The following is a 22,771-nucleotide window of genomic DNA, read 5'->3' on the forward strand; positions in this document are numbered from 1 at the left end:
GTAAACAGTGTAGAATGTGGCTGTCCTGAACATGTGTTATAATTCCCCAGAAAGCCTTGAGTAAATGTTTTACATTCCTTAGAAGTACCTACAATTAACTGACCCAGAAGTGGGTGATAAATTCAAGTAAACTTCAGCTATGCCTTAGGGGAAGAAGAAAAAAAAAAAAGGTTTCACTCACAAAAGAGCGCTGAATACATATTTTGTATAAAAGCATACAGGTGCTCTGTGCTAACCACACAAGTCCAGACATTTGCTACAAACCACAGAGGTCCAACCGTGCAAGGTGATGCTGCCTTCAAATTCATTTCAGTGCGAATGAAGACAGAGCAAGTCCTCACAAGGTTCGGTTCCAAACAACCAGGCTGCGCGCAGAGCTAGCCCACAAATTCCAGGCCTCTGCCCTGCCACAACATCACAGGCTATAAAATAAGCGCCAACCGTGCCCTTGCCAGACCATTTTCAAGGACTGGGTATTGCAACTGTCTTATAAGTTTGTCTTAAACTTTGATGTTTCCATTCCTAATTTGAGGACTCCTCCTTGCACAACTTCTGTCAGTAAAAAACCTTTCTCCGTCTGTTAGAGATGCATTCATGAGATGCCCACCTCTACTGGTAGCATTATTTCTGCATTTTCATCCAGTGAAATGCCAAATTGATGGTCTCTATTCCTTTACAGTCTTTTTTTTTTTTTGCTATAAAAACTGTATGCTATAATAATGAAATCTGTTTCTGTCACCAAATAAATGAATAATCACGGTAAGAGCCCCTTCCCACAATTAAAACTAACTAGACTGACAATTTTCAGCTTTAGTATCTAAGCATCCTCTTAAGAAATACAGTGTTTAGGTCAGTACTGTTTTGTAACCTGGAATTTTGCAACCGTCTAAAACTTAATTTTTAAGTTAAATTCTGAATGAACAAAATGATACAGAGTAGTCTCTATAAGCTGCATAAGGAGCATTAGGGTATAAGGAGTCTAGGTACGTGGCTCTTCTTCCAAGCTTCTGCAACGACACTACCTTTAAGCAGCCCACAAATATCTACGCCTTTAGCTTTTCAAAGGATAAACTAAAGAGGTATTTCCCCCACTTCTCACATCTTTTCCTAAAATTAAAGCTTGAAGTACTTAAATACCTTCAAACAAAAAATGTTTAAACAGAGAAATCTTGAGGACAGCACGATTTGCAGAAATAGTTAAAACTGGTATAGTAAAAAGAAAATGAGCATTCGGGTTGTACTGTGGTTAGAGGTTTTATAACATCAGTATTTGTAATGCAACAGATGTTAGCATCTTCTGTGTCATATTTCTAAAGAGATGCATTTGCTTCTCTAAATTAGAAGTGAAAATTTTCTATGCATTTAAGAAAACTTCCATAAATATCCAGGGTCTCTCTGCAGCAGTTGCATATGCATTAAAAGCCACTCTCAAACTGATGCTGCCCACACAGTACGATTACTCATTTAATCCAGAAAAGGTACTTTGAAAGAGAGGTCAACAAGTACCTTTGTATCACTAGTTAGAAGTTACAGCTGGCCCAAGTCAGAATAATCACACTTGTTGTCATAGCCTGACAGCTTTAACTTCCATTTCCTTACAGACAGTCAAAGAAAACTGACTGTGACCACATGTGCTGGGTAGCTAAGGGAGTGAGATTTCAAACCCAGGATTATTTTTTCCAAAAGGTTCTAAGTTTCTATGAAGAACCCTTCAGAACAGCAACAGTTCTGGGATCTCAAAATGTTAACTCAGAATTGGCCCGTTTTCATGCCTTCAGCTTGGGAATTCCCAGTGCCCAGATCTCCCCACTCCAGTGACAGCTTCATGGCCCGACACCTCAAACTTGGGCCCTGCTGCCTGGCCTGGTTGGGCCCTGCTGCCTGGCCTGGTTGGTCCTAGCGATCCCAAGGGATAGCGGAGGCTATGGGAGCGCTCCGAGACCATACCAATGTATTTCCCATCTACAACCCTCTCCAATTCCCGAGCTTTGGAATTTATGTCGGGATATATCAGCCCCCTCAGGCAATCTGGCATTTAAACCACACAGGAATATCCTCTGCTCAGCCCAGGCTGCTCCACGATCAACCCAGAGTCATTTGATTCAGCTCCTGGTGTTCACCTGTACATTGAAATCTCAATTACCTCTTGATTTTTCTTTTTTTCTTTTTCTTTTTCCTTATTTATATATTTCCTTTATCTTAAAACAAGCTTTACGGTACATTTCTTCCCCAACATGCAAACATCAATCTACAGTAATTTCTTTGTGCTCCAAATACTGCAGACAGAAAATACATACTATGAATTACATGTGCTTAAAGCTTTTGTTTGTTTTTGCCATGGTAATTATTTTTCCAACTATATACAGTAAGACTGAATTAAGACCAAATGATAAAAGTTCCATATGCAAGGCAGCCTCCTCTCTGCACAGTATGAAATTCAATCACCTGTAGCTTAAAAATAATAGGTTGCTTTTCAGAATTTCCATACACTTAAACTTGCACAGTGAAATAACTAGTAAATTAAATTGTCATCAAGGGAATTCTCTAAATATTCAGACTAGGGATTTACTACAATTTCTCATCTGTGCTTCTAATTACCTGCTGAAATCTCACCAGATGAGCACTTTCAAGTTGTTTATTTTTCTCCCGTCCCTGCTTTCCCTAACCTTAAAAAAAAAGAAGAAACGGGAAAAAACAGGCACAATCCTTCTCTCGCTTCTGTTTTTTTTTCTGATACTATTTCAGGCTTGATACGACTGCTGTGGGAAAGTGAGTAGTTGAGAGAATCCCCTCACACACCCAAATGTGAACTTCTGATACTAAACAACAAAAAATGTACAAACTGATATGAAATCCCTTTAGTATGGCAACATTTGATCTGTCTCAGAGATTTCCATAATTTGCTGTGGCTGCTAAGCAACAAATTAAATATCATTTGGTATATTTGAATGCATTATTCCTCCTACTGCTCTTCTGACTGAAAAAAAATAGTTATAAAAAGGTTGCTATCACAAAGCAGCAATGCCAAGGAGAGGCCCCATGCTTGAGCACATCTCCTAAGTGTCAGCACACACACGCATTTCTGCTTGCCCTGCAGTAAAAATGAGGAAATAGAGATCCGAATGTCTTATTTGCAGAGTCACCACTGTTTGGATTGCGATGATTCCTGCAGGGATTACAATTGTGTCTAAACTCACTAGCTCACAGCAAAATAACAGGTAAAACAAACAGACAGGTATAAATAACCTCACCCAGGCTCTTGAAAATCCACTACAGCCCCGGGAATCTATCATCCCGGTCAAAGGCTATGTAGGTGGAAAAGGGCAGGGAAATCACAGGCTTCTGCCTTGCACCCTGCACCCACTACAAAGGGAGAAGGACAGTTCTTCCAGCTCTAAAGGAGATGATCCCAATCTGCGCTACTCCAGCTTAACACACAAAATGAAGTGCTCCCAAGGCCGGGAAATAACCTCCCAGCTGGAACACCCGGCTTCAGTTCACATCATCCCTAGAGCAACTCTGTTAGATCTGAGTTTAAAGAGAGTAATTGCCTCTGGAGCCTGGGCAGGAGCTTGCACTGCTTCTGCCTCTGCTCCTTACCTCCGCACTGCCTGAATTTGGGTGTTTTAAGAGTTAATCTTGCAGCCTTAACTAGCAAAACACTATCAGAAACATAAGAATTAGGTAGCACAGGAACATCACAGTTCTGCACATTTCAATACCTTTTTTCCCCACACAGAAATAGTCTGTTGCATTCTTGATCTGTCTCATTAGCTTTCCGTGCATTCGCTGTTCAAATTATTTGCTATTAATCATCCTATTAATAGACAATCATTAGCCCATGTAACAACTCTGTGAAAAATACTCCTTTATTTGTCCATATCATTATGACAGATGCTTTTAAATTTCAGCTGCAGTACATAGACATAAAAATAAATAGATTAGGCTATTCAGAAAAATCTTCAACAGTGTTTTTCTTTAAAATTTTAAGGAACAGAGTAACAAACAAAGATTAACTCTTTCACACACAAATATACCAGACCTCATCACTTCACCACTCAAGCGAGTCTTGCTGTTCAAATCATGTCTTCAAAAGAAAGACTTAAATATAAAAGTGGTAATAAAGGGTTGCATTTGACCTCCCTGTTTATGTAAAGAAAATCCCAATATTAACTATACTAATCAAAACAAAGTATGTCCATCTTATTTGAAGTATATGATAATAAAGTGCGTTTTACTGTAGACTGAATGTAGTTCCGCCTTTTTTTTTTCTGGCTTTCTTTAATATTTTTAGAGGAAAAGTAAGTTAATATAGCACCTAAAAAGGCAGAAAATTACTGTATATTCTTACATTAAATCATAACTTCAAAATTCTAACAGCTTCCTTTTGGTAGTATCTTATTACCAAAGAAAAAGTTTACACCAAAGAAGGGGAAAGGGGCTTTGCAGGTTTGACTGATTTTCCTTCCCAGAAGCAATGTCCTTTACTGCACAGCTTGTACACATCACTAATTATTAGAAAAGCTTCTAAGAATTATTTTGGAAAAGCAGAGGAGTTTTACATGAACAGTGCTACAAGAGCTGGTAATTTAAGTTGATAGTTTGCTGACTAGAGAACTGCTCTAATTCAAATTTAATTTAACATTTCCCTGTTATTTATAGACAGATTACATTTATTTATAGACAGATTATTACAATAATTTCCATTATTACCTTTAAAGAAAACAGCCCATCATTTCTTAATTAGAGGGAATTAATTTTTAAGTGAAATCTCAGAATGTAAAGTTAATTACAGATAGTCTTAACTATAAATTAATACAATTCACACATGAACTAAGAATCTCTCTTCCAAGTCCACCTGGACTAAAGTTCAGACCTGAAGTTTTAGGATCTTCTCCTGAAATAACTCAGTTAATTGAAGTTAAATCAGTAGAAAATTAGGCTGTCCCCGTATTTTGCAGGTGACAGCATAAATTCCAAAACAGCAAAGGAAGTATTTCAGACACTGAATACGGAATGCAGTTACCAGCAGCGCTGGTAAAAACTCAGAAAACTATAAACCCTTTTCGTGGCAGACAAAAGAGGAAACGTAGAATTGATCCGTTTCAAACACTTTTTTTGGAAAAGTTTTAAACTATACACATTCCACATAGCTGTTTTCTCACTTCTCCTTCAAAGAAACAAAGTTCAAATCTCTGTCTTTGCACAATGTACCTTGTAGTATAGACGATATTATAAAATCAATTTCTTCTAATTTAAGCAGTTCAACAGATCTGGCAAACCAAAAAAGGACCTCCCTATAGGTACAATAAGGCTATTGAATGCGTGAAGCCAAAAATATCTGACATGCAGCAAACCGAGCACATGCTATAGAAGACAGGGACGTTCTGATCATGGTTATGACACATTTTGAAAAGCAAATCTGTTTAAAAAAAGAAAAACAATCTCTTGAAAGTGTGTAAGGTCCTTCTGATGAGCCTAATTATACCTCATCCACATTTTATGGAAAAACTATGGACTGAACAGAATCAAGTTTAATTATTTTCATTTAACAAGCCTACCAAAAAGCAGGCTTTTTTACTGCATACAAGACACCTTCCTAACCCAATTTCTATATTGTCAAACCACGGGGAGGGAAACTACATCTTCATACGTAGAATGCTGAAGATATAACTTGAATTTGTCCTTCATGTTTTCCAGTCTGTTATATCAAAAGCCTAAGTTTCTCTGCTGGAATGCTCCAAATAAAAATCTCTAGGCCAGTGCTATCCCACCTCCTTCAGATTGCTCTGGGTAAGATGATGGTGGAAGAAAAACAAGGACTATTTTTGCAAAGTGCTTAAGAGTCCAACACTGCCCAGCAATCAATCCCTGGTAAAGAGCACTATTATTTCTACACATCTAGTATGCAGAAACTATTTCCCCCTTCAGTCCTTTGTGAAGGGCAGACATGTTTGAAAGGGAAAGAGGAAAAAAAAAAAAAAGATTCCATTGAATATTTTATGGGAATGATTTCCATCCAGTTATCCAATTTTATTATGGATAATTCTGATGATTAAAGCAGTATTCTCTTGCAGTTTATTTGTTTCAAAAAGTGGCAATACCTAATGAAAAAATCACTATGACCTCCTTCCTTTGATGTATTTTGTGTTTGATTTAATATTTCGTGTTTTTTTTCCTATTTTCTAAGCTAGAAATCTAAAAACACCCTTCTGAGAAGACTCATCTTTCACGATGCTCAGAGGTGTTTCTCACTTCGATGCATTTTTGTTTCCTAGGTCATCTTCTTCAGATTACCACGGACAGTTGGCACGGTTGCACCAAACTTCCAGGTTCAATCCTTTGGTTTTAAGGGGTAAAGATGTGTGTGTGTGTGTGTGTGTGTATGTATAAAAAGAAAACAAAATACACATATATAATAAAAATAGTGTGGATGTTTAGCAACTTGAAGGGCGAGTCATGGGGAATTTTGCGAAGTTCGGAAAAAAGTCCAAAGAGCTGGATTAGCCCCACACAGGCTGGCAGATAAGTCCTGCTGAGAGGGACTTGAGGGCTAGAGTGGGCACCAAGACAGCCCAAGTCAGCAGTGCTTTCCCATGGCAAATAAGGCAAGGAGACGACACGGCTGCATTAGGACAGAGAAGAACAGAGGAAGAAAAGCTACTGTCTCCCAAGTAGGCAATAACCAGAATATTATCTCCAGGCTTTTGGCTCTCATTTCAAGAAGGATGTTAAGAAACTAGAGAGGGTCAGGGACAGGAGGCTGGACCATGTACCCCACAGAGCTCCCTTCTAGCCAGCAGCTCTATGACTTAATGAAAAGACTTCAAAACATTAAGGGATTAAAAGGAATTAAAACAAGAGGAAGATGGAGGAAGGCATAGAAAAAAAAACTGATATTCCTCTGGTAATTATTTAAGAATTTAGGACCATTTCCCCCCAAAAAAGGTAGTATTCTACTTTTTTTCCTATCTGAAGTCTTCAACCATTCATCTTCCACAGCCCACTAATGTTTATGCAAAACCCCGATGCTTTTGATATCAACAGTCACAACTTCCATAATGTCAGAAATACAGCAAAATATTTGAAAAGAATTCTTAGCAAAGTTTTGCATGAAATGCTAATGAATACTTGGGCAATAATTTAAGAACCCCTTTTTAAGCAAGGCAGAGAGAATTCCTGTAGCTTTTTTCCCCCGCCATCCCACCTCAGCCATGCAGGTACAACTGTTTGAGAAACATCAGAAAATTAGTCCAGGTTAAAACAAAAACAACAAAACCTTGTATGAGCACCCTAATCCAGGTTATTATAAAACCACAAAACTGCAGGGTGACATGAAGAGAAGCTCAGTAGGGGTTGCTTAATGAAATCGCTACCATAAGAAATTCTTAACAACATGCAGCCGTACACGTGCATTTCTGAAATTCGCTGAGCCTGGAGAAAATTTTAGATCCATTTAAGATCCATTTCTTTTAAAAATACAAAAACAGGAGAAACACAAAGACAGGATTCCTGTCGCCACTTCAGTGTCAACAATGCAGGAATTTTATACAGGATGACGGTAGCCTAAGAAATCCAGATAGCACATTAGTATTTTTGTTATCAGCTTGCTGCTTCTTCCACATTCTATCTTCAGTGACATTTGCTCCCAATTATATTTAAAAATGGGATTTTGCTTCCTGTAAGGTTTTTTTTCCCTTCCTCTTACTGCTTTCCTCCATATCTTCTCAAAAGTACATGCCAGAGATTTCTTCCAAAGCTCCTTCACATTTTCCTTGTAAACAGCTTCTCTTCACACAAGATTTATCCTCCTCTCTCCTTTTTGATCTCCCAGATTCCCTTCCTTCTCCTGCTACACGTTCCAGCCACCGTCCCACACACTTCATCCCTTCTCTGTGCACAGCAGCCTAGCAGTATACAACACATTATTAAAGAAGTCCTGGAGAATATTAAAATCATCATCGAAGGGGTCAAGGCCTTAAACGAGTAACTTAAGAGAAAAATGGGCAATTTTAAAAGATAATTTTCCTAAAGGAAAAGATCTTGCCACAAATCTGCTAAACCTATAGTCTGTAACTGGGAGAGAGAGAAAAAAAAAAAAAAGGAAAGAAAGAGATTGAGACACTCTGATTTTCTTCAAGATTTCCTAATAACTACAGCCAAGGGAAAGACAACACTGGCAAGGAAGCAGACATTACGCTGCATTTTACTGACAGAATTACGTATTCCTGGTAAAAAGCACAAGTATGCTGAAAGCAAGACAACACTGCATTCAAACATCTCGACTGACACACAAGGGTAGAAGGTGATGAGTGAAGAGCTTACTTTGTGCACCATCTTGGCAGATTTCAAGTGTGTATTTTATTTTGAAAATCTGGCTCATTCCAAAAGCAGTAATATTTTAAAATTTGTTTCCCAAGATGCTCACATAAATTACAAGTTGTAGGGATAATTCAGCAATACGCAGGAGAGAGAGAGAAAAAAAAAAAAAAAAAAAAAAAAAAAAAACCTATTACTGCAGACAAAAACCACCCTCAAGGCTTCCTTTAATCCAGTAGCAGAGCTTTTAGGACTCACTTGGGAAACCGAGAAACTTCTTGCAGAACATCACCGCCTCACATGTTCTGCAACAGTTCACTCTTCTCACTACTAATTTCCCCCACGCCTCCACACCATATTTTTTACCTGACAAATCTTATTGCTTGTTATCTATTTCCTCTCATTTTAAGGCAATAATAGAATTATGTGAAACTTTTATTTTCTTTAATTCAGTAATACGGTTGCTTGGGCTCCTAACAGAGCAGGGAAGCTTTAAAAATTCTGGTTGGCTTTTATTATTGTAACTACAGAAGCTAAAAGCAGTTAAATGGCATCTATTTTTTTTTTCTGTGAACAGTTACACAGAAATCCATTAGAATTTAATCATACACATCATCCATCCTCAGAGGTGACTGGATTTCTCTATGCATGTTTCTTTATTCTATAAAAAATATTCACTCAGGATTACGGCTTTATCCTGCTTTAGCTGCCTAGAATTCTAACAGAAGCACAAGCAACTGTTAATAGCAACTGCAAAGTGCTGTTTAGAAAGGTATTTTCTGAAATTGTAGGCAGGTATTCACAAATGTATTGAATTAGGTGAAAAATTCTTCTAAGAAAGCTTTTCATGGTGCAATGTAAATAAAAACAAAGAATATATAAAGAGGTGCTAACAAGTTAAATCCATAAATTTAATTCAGTAATATTTTAAATACCTTACAAAAGGAAGTCAAGACTTCTAAATTTCACCTAGTTCTTATTCTAGTTATTAAGTTATTGCCTATGCAGTCTATAATTTAATGGTCAAAATATCATTTTTCCATCGTCTTGGCCTTGCTATGTACTTCCAACCTTCAGCTTAAAATTTAACTGCTATTAAAAGCACTCTTTTTCATTATATCATTATAATGATTTGTAAATTATAGAAACAAATACAGTAGCCCACATCTTACTAGCAATCCTCACTTATATGTATTTGAAAAAGTGATAAGCCTCACATTGCTTTATTTAACCAAAATAGAGATGGAAAGAGAATTATGTATTACAATTTACAACAATTGATATTTTTCTTCTTTTCAAGAAAAAATGTTTAATTTCCTACTCATTATTTCAGCTATTAAAATGCTTAAGTCATCTTCCATATACTCACATTAAAGTGTACTGCCAATGTAAATAAGCAAACCCTGATATCTGCTGCAAATTTGCAACTGGCATAAATTTCACTTGCTTAGCCTTGTGTTTGGTAGCTGCACACTATAATGTGATCATTCTGTTTATCAACAATCAGACATAGTTCAACTGAGGTTAACTTTGAATTAATTTATCAAGCAACAAAAAAGGCAAAAAACTGTGAACAGTAACTGACTCCACAACTTCAGCTATTGCCTCTTGCTCAAATTACACTCTTCCTCAACAAATAAGATAAAACAACTTAATAGAAAAGGGTACTTTTCTAGAGAGAGCTATGAGCAGAGAAAAAAAAAAATCAGGAAACAAATAAAATGCTTATCTGTAGTTTCTATCTGGCAAATCTCTCCATTTGTTCTACAAAAGAGGCAAGGACAGTGTATTACAGCAGCAGCAACTGCAAAGAAAAGCTTCTCTTATTGCAATGCTTATACTTCATAAATAAAATAAAACAAAATAAAAACAGAAATCAATGTTTTGTGAATGCTGAAATATGCTGTAAGCTTGCTTCCTGACCTGGTCTGTTCACTTTGTGCACTGTTACTATGCACTTCTAATGCTAGCTGTTGTCTTTCTTCTATAGCAGCCTTCAAAAAAAAAATCCCACTAAGAAAATTAGACCCTGGAGAACACAAAGTAGAATTTCAGGAGCTGTTTAATGGCCTGATGAACACAACTACAAGCCCAAGCAGTAACGTGGATTGCAGAGGTCAGCAAAGGATGAACTGAAGTGTTGGCTTCCATTAGCTTCTAAGCCCTGAGGCTCAAAATGTTACACAGAGGGTTACCTACAAATTCCACCTCATCTGTTACCGATATCCAGGCCACACTGGAGAAATTTGAATGACCAGGGATGGCAAATCTCTGAGATGCAGGGGAGGGAAATATTAGGTGATATTCTGTAAGGAGAGCTGAACCCTGTGCTTTAGAGAAGCTCCTTTTCCACCGTGGGCAAGCGTGACCCTGCTGCATCTCTGTCTCCGCTGTGTATGTACACACCAAGAGGGGCGAGCAGGCAGGGATGGACAAACCAAACCCGTGTGTCTCAAACTGCAGCAAACTGACTGCTCGGAGCTCCGAGGAGAAGGCTTGCAAATGGCTGCTTTAAGAAATTGCTTCTGTTTGCGCTATTACTGGCTACTTCAAGAAAGCAAAGGTTTATAGCAGAACACCAGATTTGGAGAGAAGCAATCAAGGAGACCGGGCACTAAAATGGAAAGGCAACACTGAGAACACTGGTTGTTCTGCTCTGCATTTGCAGGAGTAAAACCCCTTCATGAAATCATCCCCCACTGCAGTAAAAAAAAGTAGAGAGCAAACCAGCATTTACGGAGGAGGTGCCACATTTAACACACTGAAAGTGGTGCGACATGTCCAGAAAGGAGCTTTCTGAGGCTACAGCGTGGGCGAGAAATAGAAGTTTGTAGCCACAGAGGAAATACAATTCCACAGCGCAACAAGCCTTGTTTCTCCACCAGAGCCATGCCGGTTGCTGTTCAATTTCATTATTACTGTCTGCAAACAGCACTCAAGATTACCAATATACTGCAAAGCAAACCGCATTTATCCAAGGTGCAACCAACAACTTCACTTCGCTCAAGAGTGAAATATTGGGAGAAAGGGAAACGCCAGTATTTATTTCAAGCTGTAGCAGAGGGATTGAAACATATCATGTACTGAACAGAACAACATTATTTTTCTTTATACTCATTTGATAAATTAATAAGTTAAATAGAGCTATTTTACTTAAGTGATAAATTCTGGACGAAGTGACTTTTAGGTTTTCACACTCAGTGAGACAAACTTCCTATTTACTCTCAGCTACTTAAGTGAATTTGCCGAGTATTGCTGGCTCTACATTCAGTACATGAATTCCAGCAATGCTAACCAAACCTACCAAGAATCACCACTACTGTACATGGGAAAGCTTAGCCCTTACTCCATATATTCAGAAGACATACGCCAGAGCCAAAATAGTGCACCTAAAACATACAAGTTGTAGAGTTTGCCCAGGGTAAGCCACATGAATACATACCAAACACCTGATATTATCTCTGCATTGCCACACTAGAGAGATGCAGGGCCAGATTATTTCCCTTCTCACTACAACATCCCTAAATCATGCAACACAGCTATCCAAGCTGTGTAGCAAGAACGGGATCTAAGTTCCAAAGAATATGCATCTATATCACAGAAATGTTGTTACTAACACATATTCATAGACCAACATAGTGCCAAATGGTGGGTGTAGCCAAAGTAGTTATACCTCTTTGGATGAAACTTAAGATTCATCACTTGAGATGCTGGAATATTAGTTTTTGTATGCTTGGGAAAGCCTGAAAGGGGCATTCTTTTGCCCAGCAAAAACACAGCAAGCATGAGTCCCACATCATGATCCAATTCCAATTTCATTAACAAAAGACAACTTGTCACACACCTGACATACAGAAACGGAAAAAGGAATAGTAGGAAACCTATTAAAGGAACAAAGGAAACTTTCCTTTAATGATAATAACGACTCAAGGGGAAAAGTGATGGATATTAGGTATGCTGTTCCTATAGGTAAAGGGGCTCACCACAGTCAAGGATGGACCAGAACATGAATGTTCAGAAACCCCCTGTGGTAGCCAATGCCCCACATGCAGTAAGAGACCTAGGGGAAAGATGTTACGTTTCTGAAGATACTCTGAGGCAGAAAATGACTCCCTTTGATTGCTTCTGTATAGGAATGGTTTTGCTATTCACTGAATTCTCTAGAACAAAATAACATAAATTGCATGAGGAAAGGCTGGGGAGGGCTGGGATTGCTCAGGTTGCAGAGAAGAGGGCACTGGTGTCAGGGGGAGCTCACCAGAATTACAAATATCTGATCAGAGAGTGTCCAGAAGATTAGGCCAGATTCTCCTCAGCAGTGCTCAGTGACAGGACAAGAAGCACTGGGCACAAATGGAAATACAGGAAATTCCACTTGCTCACAAGAAGAGACTTCTCCACCGTAAGGGTGGCTGAACAGTGAAACAGGTCACCCACAGAGGTGGTGGAGTCTCCTTCCTTGGAGATTCTCAAAACCTGCCATGGTCCCAGGCAACCTGCTCTAGATGACCCTGCTTGAGAGTTGAACTGGATCTCCAGAGGTCACTTTCAGCTCCAACCATTCTGTGATTCAAAATATCCAAGCAGCTTATAAAAACAAACGTGATAGATCTTAACACTCATTCCCACCTACTTGAACTGCAATAGAAAGTTTGGGTTATAGGTCATCAGGTAAGGTGTGAGGAGCCATAAGACTTCCTGTTTTCCTTCAAGGCAATTCCACCAGCACCAAGTATTTTATGATCACTGATGGTGCTGAAATAATTTATATAGTTAAGTCTCACTCTGAACTTTCCTGCACATCAGATAGATCACTACACAGAACAACCGCAAACCAAGCCCCAAGTTCGAAGGAAAATTCATCATCATGGACTTCTTTTTTTTTTTTTTTTGGTAAGTAGGCTCAGGTCTGGAATATAATGAATGCTACAATTCTGCCTCAAGTAGAAAAAAAAAAAAACATGAACAAATGCTCCCTTTCCAAGATAAAAACATAAAACTCTCTCTGAAAGAGAATCCTTTTCACAGTTAGAAGGAGAACAAAGGGGGGCAAAAAAAAGCAGTGTTAGACAGACTAGCCACATATAATAAGCCCCAATATCTGACTTTAGTTTTTGTTAAAGTCATAACTAGGGGAAAAGATGCTTTTGGACCAAATTGAACAGAATTTCTTCCTATATCATGAAACTTACTGAGGTAATAAAAGTTAATTCTCAGCTTAATTCTGAAAGTTAATTCTCAGCTTATTCTGATAGACCGCTCAGGCTAGCTAGAACCACAGACTGTATTTAACTGTCTCAACTGAGGACGTGGACAGTCCTGTTTAACATCCACGCTTAAAATTCCAGAGACCAAGAAATGGTCTGGAATTTTCAAGACTGGAATAATGTCCATTCATTCAGTAGACAAAACCATTCCTTAGCTGCAGTCCAATCCATACAAGACTGAATACCGGGTATTTCACAGGAGCAAATTCAGACGAAGCTGCAACAACACAGACATCCATTACCATGTATGGAGCAGCCTAGACCACCTATTACTTCTCCCGAATTCTCTGAGATTTTCTCCTCCTGCAATGAAGATCACAGAACCACAGAACATTCGAGATTGGCAGGGACCTCTGGAAATCATCTAATCCCATCCACTTGCTCAAAGGAAGAACAGCTAGAGCTGGCTGCTTAGGGTATTAAGATGCAAGGCATCACTATGTTATATCCTTTTGACCCACATCATCATCCTGAATGTGCCTGAAAGTAAAAGATCCTGGGCTATCAAAACACAAACAGTATCCTGTTCTAGAAATATAACTGGCAAACTTGATTTTGGCGAGTCCTTAGTCATTCCTTAGAGGTGGCAGTCAGGTGCTGCTGGGCAACCTACTGTAATACAGCACAGGCATGAGCATTGCCAGGAAAAGCAAGCACCTCAGCGTCTGTTTTTCTTCCAATTTTGGATAACCAGCCCCTGTATTATGCTGCACTGACACTGAATGAAAAGTTTAATACAAAAATCACGCTCTTTGCCGCAAAGGATCCTTTGCTGTTCCCCTTTGTTAGTCTACAAAGCCCGCTGGGTTGGCCTAAGGAGGTTTCTCCTAAAACGCTGATGTTCACTTCTGTGTCCACAGTGGCCACCCCCTATGCTTCAAAGCCATTACAACAGACAACACATGATAACTTGAGTCTCTCTTCTACCCATTTTGGCTGCCTGATTTTGTATAGAACAATCAGCTCGCATAAACATTCAGACAATGACTCCAAAGACCATAAAATAAATTAATTGCTACAGAAATGGAAGACTAACAACATCTCAATCCAATGCAAATTTATTTCTTTGAACAGTCATTTATTCAGAAAGAGCAAAGTTCAAACCATTGGCTAGAAAGAAAAAAAAAAAAAGAGTGAAGACTAAGCTAGGTCTTGTGTATTCAAGGAAAATATTCTAACACTAGATAACAGACAACATACAGAGATAAAAACAGATATTTTGGAGTGCAAAGAGACAAAAAGAATTTCTTTTCATTTTCACCTTTTCTTGCAAAAAGGCATGGCTTCAATAAATTGACATTTTCTGAATGTAACATCTCTTTTGAATTTGTTATACTAGTGCATAAATTCCTATCTATTTTATAGCTTCAAACCTTGCATTTTGTAGATCTGCTGTTCTTCCTTTCCTTAGGTAAATAATTCCAATCTTTGGAAACTCTTGAAAATCTTATCATATCCTTTGGCTCAAATTCTCTACAATACTGTGATTTTTTGACCAATAGCCAACTTGAATACTAGATGAGAATTAAGAAACTTGTAGAGAACAGCACGGCATTCTCTATACCAAGCTGTAATCAAAGGGGATTTTTTAAAAAAAGGAATTGAGTAACTAGACCACTTATCTATCTGGAATGATGCCCATGATCTCATTATATTGCTACTGCTTAGTTAGAATCTTAAGACACACAAATGACATCTTATTTTTTGCCTCCATAACAGTTTTGCATATGTCAACATTCAGCTTTTCCTGTCACCCTTTTATTGTTCCACTGGCTCACTTGGATTTCTCTTATAACCTTCCCAGCACTTCTGAATTTAATTAAATAATTTTGATTCCTCAGTAAGTGCTGCTGCTTTAAAAATCACTTTCTACAGATGATTAATGTAAAATATTACAAAGCTTCCGATTTAAAATAAAACTTTAAGCCTACTAAAACTTAACATGTATTTCTGTTATTTTCTCACAAGGATTTAGTTATCTGTGCCAATATTTTACCTTTCAACCCCTGGGTTTATTTAATTGCCCACCCTATGGCTTATTTAATTGCTATCTCTGAGAAATCTTAACACCTTTAAAAATTTCATATTTAAATAGTTAGAACTGCATCTGTTTTGCTATTATTAAGAACAAAAACACTAGTAGATTAATAAGGATAATTTTCCTTGCCAAACCAGTAAACTAGTACTACTAGTTAGTACTACTATTGGTACTAACCAGTACCACTAATGGTACTAGTAAGTATCATTATTCTCCACTGTCACTGTGCATTTCTGCCTACAAGCAGCTGCAAGGGGCAAGTATTATGTGCGTAGGTTTATTTTTTTTTAAGAGCACTCAGGCTCACTTGGACAAACAGAACATAGAAGATCACTTGTAGAATATTTGTCAAAAATTCCCCTTCAAAAACTTTAAGTATCTACCAACCAATTTCTACCAAATTTGTCTCAAGTACAAAGTTCTCCAAATCTGCAAAAACAAGAGGCCAGATAGAGAAAAGAGATTCTATTAACACTACCGGTAAATAAATGCAGCTTAGCATACAGCAGGAAAGGAAAAAAATGGTAAAAGAAACAATACAAATGTCCTATCTATATAAAATTTTAATAGATGTTAATACCTTTGATTAGCTGACAAAAGAAAATAAATCCTGGATTGAGAATTGATTCTTCTTTGCTAATAAGTTTTAAGTATCAGTTTGGATCCTTAGTTCTGTATGGATTCTCTGATGTCTGAAGATTAAATTCATGTTGCAACCATAGTATCTAATTAACACTCAGTCAAGAGCAAGGCATAAACACAAGCTATGCATTATTTCTGCTATTTATTAAGCAATTTGTTAAAAATATATTTCCTATTCTCTACTGCTTTGTTATATTAAATGAGCTTATACACACATTGAAGTAGCAAAAGCTAGAATTTCATTCAGTTCTCCCCCAAAATAAGCTTCTATACCAATAAATCCATTTTTATAAATGTATATACCTTTAATTATATTTTCTGTATTTTATCTGATTTAAAAATCATTCAGGGCATTAAGAAACACGATATTAAAGAATTTCTAATTACACTAGTTTATTTTCCTGGAAGTCTAGAATTAATGTTGTGCTGCTTCTCTGATACGTTCTTTATTCAATAATTAGATTATTCAGAATTTAGAAATTTAAGTCTTGATCTCATGAGAGGCAGCTTATAGCAACTGCATGAGCACTTGAGCAGTTGGAGTGAGTTGCACAGAGCGCTTCCCACCTCCAGGGACAAGGAGACGCATAATTTTTCTTTGTCTCTTTGCAAAGTCATTTGAAATCAGAATGATGGTCTAAAGAGCTGCTTCCCAGTATTATTCCATATCTGTTTTCTTTTGAAACCAGGTCCTGTAAACATGAAATTTATAGGCTGTAATCTGTGTTAGGCGACATCAAGATCTGCCCCCATACTTAAGAGTCAGATACTCCTATTGCAATCTGGCGCCTTGGTATCTTTGAGAATCTGGGCCACAGTCCCAAAAAAAAACCCAAAGCTTGAAAAGTAGCATCATCCTCACAGCAGTCACAGTCTGGGAGGTGGTGGAAAAGGCAGAGCATGAGTTATAAAAATGTGTTTTGCTCTCCTGACAGAGTATATTAGGATGCATCAGACATATACAGGTATAAGGTACAAAGTCCAATCTAAATGTCATAACAGTAACCTGGTAAGACTTCTATCACAACACCTGTTCTCATCAGCCAAAAAGTGTAGGAATAAAGCAAAACAAAACAAAACCTACTCATTTTCTTCCTAACTTGGGGATTTCCACAGACAACAGAGCCTCATATTTTTGTTCAATCCTCAGCTTCGTACGTATCTGAGAATTTTTTTCCTCAAACTGTAGATCTGCAGATCAGGGTATGTGAGAAGTTAGTGCATATGCAAGTGGGCTGACAGCAGTTTAAAAATGCTATAAAAATTACAGAAAAAAAAAAAAGAAAACCAATGGGATTGTAAGCAGTATCTTCTGCAGGGAAGCTACAGAAGAACTACTAAAGGAAAAGGATAGAACATATTAAAAAACACGGGAAAACATTAGAGGGAAGAATATACTGAAATTAAAGAAAAGATACTAAATCTTAACTCATTATTATGTATTACTTTTATCTCAGCTTTTAAAGAAAATTGGGCTTGTGCAGGATGTAGGTTGGGGGGGTGGCAAGGGGAATGCTTTCCCACATAGCCTTGAACCTGTTGGCCGATTTCAATTGAATTTGACAGAAGGATGGAGGTCTCAAAGATAATTGCCAAATAAAACATTAAGTTCATGAAATCGAGCTGCTATGAGTGTCCTGGCAGAGGGAGAGGCTGCAGCACATATTAAGATGTTAGATGATCCACAGAAGGAGGAGACTATAAGTGTTCCAAGCAGGAAAAAAAAAACCCAATTAGCATTTGCAATCATTCATGAGATTAAAAAAAAATGAAGCAGCAGGCAAGGCTTCGGGCTTCCACTGCTCAAGGAACTACTCTTAAAATAGTTCTTATTCTTTCACCTGGGGGGAAAAGGAAGAAATAGTGGTACTTGATACAGTATTCACCACCAGGAGCAGTAACAAACAAGTGCAAAATGGCTCTTTTTTATATGCAAAAAGACTGTATAAAGGAGGACACTTTTATCTCCCTTTGGAGAAGTAAGAGTCCAAGTGACTGCAAGGAGAAACAGCACTAGAAAAGCTAAATGGAAAGAAAAGCCAGGAATCTCAAGTCTTTTTCCACCCACTACTTCAGGCTTTTTCATTCAGAACAGGTTTCATCTTTGCCCAAAACCATATGTTTTGTAGGCCCCAATTAAAACAGAACAACATACTTGCTGCATAAAAGAATCGATGGTCAGACTACTTAAAAAGAAGAATTAATCTTTTAATTCGCTTGATATCAAGCGACTCTTCCTAAATTCACAAATACTCAGTTATTAGTTGCTGTGCGTTAAAATATTATACACAAATGGCAAGCAACCATTTTTTCCCCCCTCAATAAAACCTAGATTTTAGACAATCCACATACAGTACCTGTCTATACTTCTTCCTAATTAAAGCACAGTGAAGCCAGTATCTCATATTAAGAAATCACATTTGAATGCTTGGTAAAAAATAGACTGATCTACAGTTTAAGCACATAGAAATTTTATTCAGTGAAATACTGCCCGAGTTCTTCCACGCTTACTTATATACTACCTTGATGGCAAGAGAAAGACACCTAATTCAAATCAGCAGGGGATTCCTACAGGCTGCCCAATGACCACATCTAAACCCTCAGATGATCAGATGTTACTTACAAGCAATCCTGGCTATCTGGACACAGCACAGTTTAAGAAAAGTAGCAAGTCTGTCAATTAAACCCAGAGATTCAAAGATTACAAAGCAGAATCAAAACAAAACATTGTCGATCGGTTGCACAGATCGCGAAATATTTCACGTTTCAGGAAGTGCCCCTTGCAACTTCACACAACACCCCGAAGCTGCACGCCAAGGAGATACAGAGCACAGTCCTAGGGAATCGGTTAACAACTACTTGCATCAAACTGACCGATCACAGTGAAAGATCCATTTTCCATCTTAATAAGCTGCAATTCACATGACATGTCACATAGCTTACCTTATTTACACGTTCATCACCATGTATTTTAGACAAAAGAGCATATTACCATCCAAAATACTCGCCAAACACGGTAGAGGTGCCAACGAAAGGTCTTAATGCTGGAAATGTGGGACTCTACCTAAAACCCTTGCAAAGTCATTTCCATAACCCTGACTCTAGTATGCAAAGGTATAGCTGTGTTTAATAAAAAGAAAAAAAAAAAAAGTCCAGGTGCAAGACTTTGCTTCACCCCCAAGGAGGCAACGAAGCTTTGTTTCACCCTAGGCTTTATTCTTTAAAAAAAGAAAATAAGAAATGTTGGTCATTCAATTCAAGTCCTTCCACCTCCAGCTCCGCCACGGAGGTGCGAGCACAGGAAAGGATCATAAATTGATATCGAAGCACTTCGCTGGTGGCTGCTCGCTCCAGTTGGGTGTAATAATTTGAAAATCAAAAACAAGAGGAAACCACGCGGCACGGGAGGCGACCCCGGCTCGCTGCCCGCCACCGCCTCGGGCGCGGGCACCACGGCGGAGCCCTTGGCAGCTCGGCTGCAGGAGCCGCGCCGGGGCGCTTGGCCGCCCGGGACGCCGGTCGCGCCGGCGGGAGCCCCGGGCCGCGCTCCCGGCCCGGCCGCACAAAGGCAGGGGCGCCGCTCCGGCGGCGGCAGCGGCGCGGCCCGCCCGTTACCCCGAGCCGCGGCGGCGCCGCGCTCACCTCCGCCTCGGACCCGCGCGCACCTGGCGGCCGCTGACGTCACCCCCGCCGCGCAACCGCCCCAACCGTCGCCCCCAACCCCCGGGCGGCGGCGCGCGGAGGAGGGGGCGGCCCCGCACCTGGCGCGGTCCCTTTGTGGGGGCGGCCCCGGCCGGCGGCGCGGAGCGGGAGGGATGGAAGGAAAGAGAAGCGCGGGGCCGCGGGGTCCCGCCCGCCCTGCCCGGCCCCGGGGAGCGGGCGCGCGGGGCACTTACTCGCCAGCCCGCGCGTCGCGGCGGCCGCCCCTCACGGCGCCTCCATGGCGCTTGTCGCGGCGCCTCCCTCCGCCTCCCCGCGGACCCTTCCTTCGCGCCGCGCTCCGCGCCGGGGGAGGCGGCGGCGGCGCGGAGCTCCCCGAAGGCTTCACAATAGGCGCGGAGCAGCGCGTGTGCCTGTGTGTGTGTGTGTGTGTGTGTCCGCGCGCGGGAGGAGGGGCCTCTCCCGCGGCGCGGCGCGCCGAGGCGGGGAGGGAGGCGGGCAGCGAGCGCCGCGCACCGGGCGCCGGCCCCGCTCCCGCTCCGGGCGGAGGGGGCCGGAATGGGTCACGGGCAGAGGGGCGCCCTTGGCCCGGGGCGGGCGCCCCGCACCACCACCACCCCCACCGCGAGCGGCACGTGGTACGGTCCGGCCCGGCCCGCCCGCTCCAACAAGGGGAGGGCGGGGCACGGCACGGTGACGTGCACCGAGCCGGCTCCTCGCAGCCAATCGGCGCGGGGGGTGGGCGGGACCGAGACTCCCGCCCCCGAGCTCCGGCCGGGAGCGGCGAGGCGCCCGCGGGCCCGTCCTGGTGCCGGTGCCGCTCCGGGCACCCGGGGGGCGGGAAGGGCGAGCGCCGGCCCCACGGCCCCGTCTGCGGGGAACGTGAAAGGCCTTCGTGCGGGGGAGGGCGCGGCCGTGTCCGCCCGAGGCAGCGGGTGACCGCGCTGCGTCTCCCGACTGCAGCCTCTGTCCCCGCCGCCGCTCGTTCGCCGCCAGCGCCTTCCCGCCACGGGGAGGCCCCGGCGCTGGTTCCCCCAGCGGGAGGGGCGTTGCGGGTCCCCAGGCCCGAGCGGGGGCGGCTGCTCCGGCTCCTTCCCTTCCTCCCGCCCCTCCCTCCCCCGGGAGTGGCGGCCCCATGGGCCGAGCGGCGCTCCGTAGTCCCGCCCGCGAGTCCTGGAAGGGGAAAGGGCAGCAACGAGGGGTGAAAAGGCCCCTTCGGCTGTCGCATCGCTCATTAAAAAAATAAATATTTTTTCAAAACGTGCTTGAGGTTTTCGTGATCTCCCGTTGAACGCTCAGCCCCTGCTCCCCCCATTCTCCCCGGGGTGGGGGATGGGCAGGAGGCGCGGAGCTGCCAGGACCTGCGCGCTCCCGTCAGCCTCCGCGCCAAGATGTCGGCGGCGATCGCCGCGCTCGCGTCCTACGGCGGCTCCGACTCGGAGCCGGACTCAGAGACCGAGGCCGAGGCGGAGCGGGGCGCGCACGGCGCCGCCAGCGCCGTGCTGGCCAGCCGCGATGCCGTGCTGCACCTGCGCGCGCCGCCCGCCGCACCCGCCGCGCCGCTCGACGCGGCCCCGGAGGTGGCCGTGAAGGTAGGAGCAGCCGCGGGGACCGTCCGGGCGGGGGGGCAGCGCGGCCCCACCGTGGGGCTGTCCCCCCCCCGCCGTGGTGCTGCTTCCGGCCCGAGGGAGAGGGGGGACGGCGCGCGCCTCGGCCCGGGCCCGCCCGCCCGCCGCGCGGCCTCCGGAGAGCCCGTTGTTGCCGTTGGTTGTTTCCTTGCTGGTGTGGCGAGGGGGGCCGTTGAGGTGTGCGGCGCTCCCCGGAGGCCGCGCGCGGCTCGGGGCTCGGCGGCTGCCCCCGCCTCTCGCTTCCCTGTCTTGAGGCTCCGTCTTGCAGCGCTCTTCACCCCGGCCGTTCAGGGGACCGGAACCGGCTCCGCAGGCCTTGGTGTTGCCAAATCCTGGTCAAGAGCAGCGGGGAAAGGTGCTTCTGCATTGGCTCCGGTGTTGCCTGCGAAAATTTCTGGGTGACCTGCGTAGCACAGACTGTATGGCCTCATTTTTGTGCCTCTGAGAAGTAAAGAGAGTTTTGTTTTTGTTTTAGTACAGACAACTTGTTTCCGGTCAGAAGCGTGTTACTTTGAAGCCATGCATATCGGTGCAATGCCATGCTGCTCTTTGCAGTCGGGAAATGTTTCTTGCTTTGTGTCCAATAAGTGGATACAGTTCCTCGTTTTGTTGTTAATATATATGTTATCTGATTGTATTTGCCTGTGCATGCTGCTGTACTACTTATGTGTGTGTTTTATTACCACTTGAAGTCTAGAAATGTGTAGCTTCCTGACTGACAGCCTCTGGCAGACTGTATTGTATAAACTTTGAAAGGATCCTTAACTAAGGTCTGTAATGATTTCTAAATGTGGGTGATAAGTGATGTCTGTGCCCTTAGCCCTTCTAAGGCCGTGGCACTAGGTTTCCTCTTTCCCATTTCTTATAAATGTTTATGCAGTTACTTGGTGATTGTCATCAGGAAACTGATATGGATGAAAACAAAAATCTCTTCAGTTACTCTCCTTTGGATCACATTCTCAAGCTGGTCCATGATGTATCTCTGGTAAATGTGTACGTCACGTTCAAAGTTTGTTCTCTGAACTGTGCCCTGAATGGGAGTGTCCACCAACACCTCTAGGACGGTGTCTGTGGCAGGTGTGCTGCTAGCTGGAATGTTTTATTATAATCCTGCCTTTCATTTTCACTTGGAATCACGGGTGAGATGCAAATTACTAGAGATCAATGACTTTTTGCTAAGACTTATTGAATGCGCAGAGTACTGGAGCTTCTTCTGG

General features: G+C 42.0%; 2 protein-coding genes across 2 annotated transcripts in view; one reads left to right on the forward strand and one right to left on the reverse strand.

Moving 5' to 3' along the window:
- The window catches only part of WASF1 (WASP family member 1), a 72,874-nt gene extending 52,591 nt beyond the window's left edge, over positions 1-20,283 (reverse strand). The window contains exon 1 of the mRNA XM_088522490.1: positions 20,163-20,283. The gene's annotated coding sequence lies outside the window, so the exon portion shown is untranslated. The remainder of the gene's footprint in view (positions 1-20,162) is intronic.
- Positions 20,284-21,313: 1,030 nt separating this feature from the next.
- CDC40 (cell division cycle 40) overlaps positions 21,314-22,771 on the forward strand; it is a 34,991-nt gene continuing 33,533 nt past the window's right edge. Inside the window, exon 1 of the mRNA XM_088522385.1 lies at positions 21,314-21,518. Coding sequence (XP_088378511.1) covers positions 21,318-21,518 — 201 coding nt within the window. The 5' untranslated portion in view covers positions 21,314-21,317. The remainder of the gene's footprint in view (positions 21,519-22,771) is intronic.

Source organism: Tinamus guttatus, unplaced genomic scaffold (genome assembly GCF_059628265.1).
Source record: "Tinamus guttatus ecotype Peru unplaced genomic scaffold, ASM5962826v1 Tinamus_guttatus_pri_ptg000010l, whole genome shotgun sequence".
NCBI lineage: Eukaryota > Metazoa > Chordata > Aves > Tinamiformes > Tinamidae > Tinamus > Tinamus guttatus.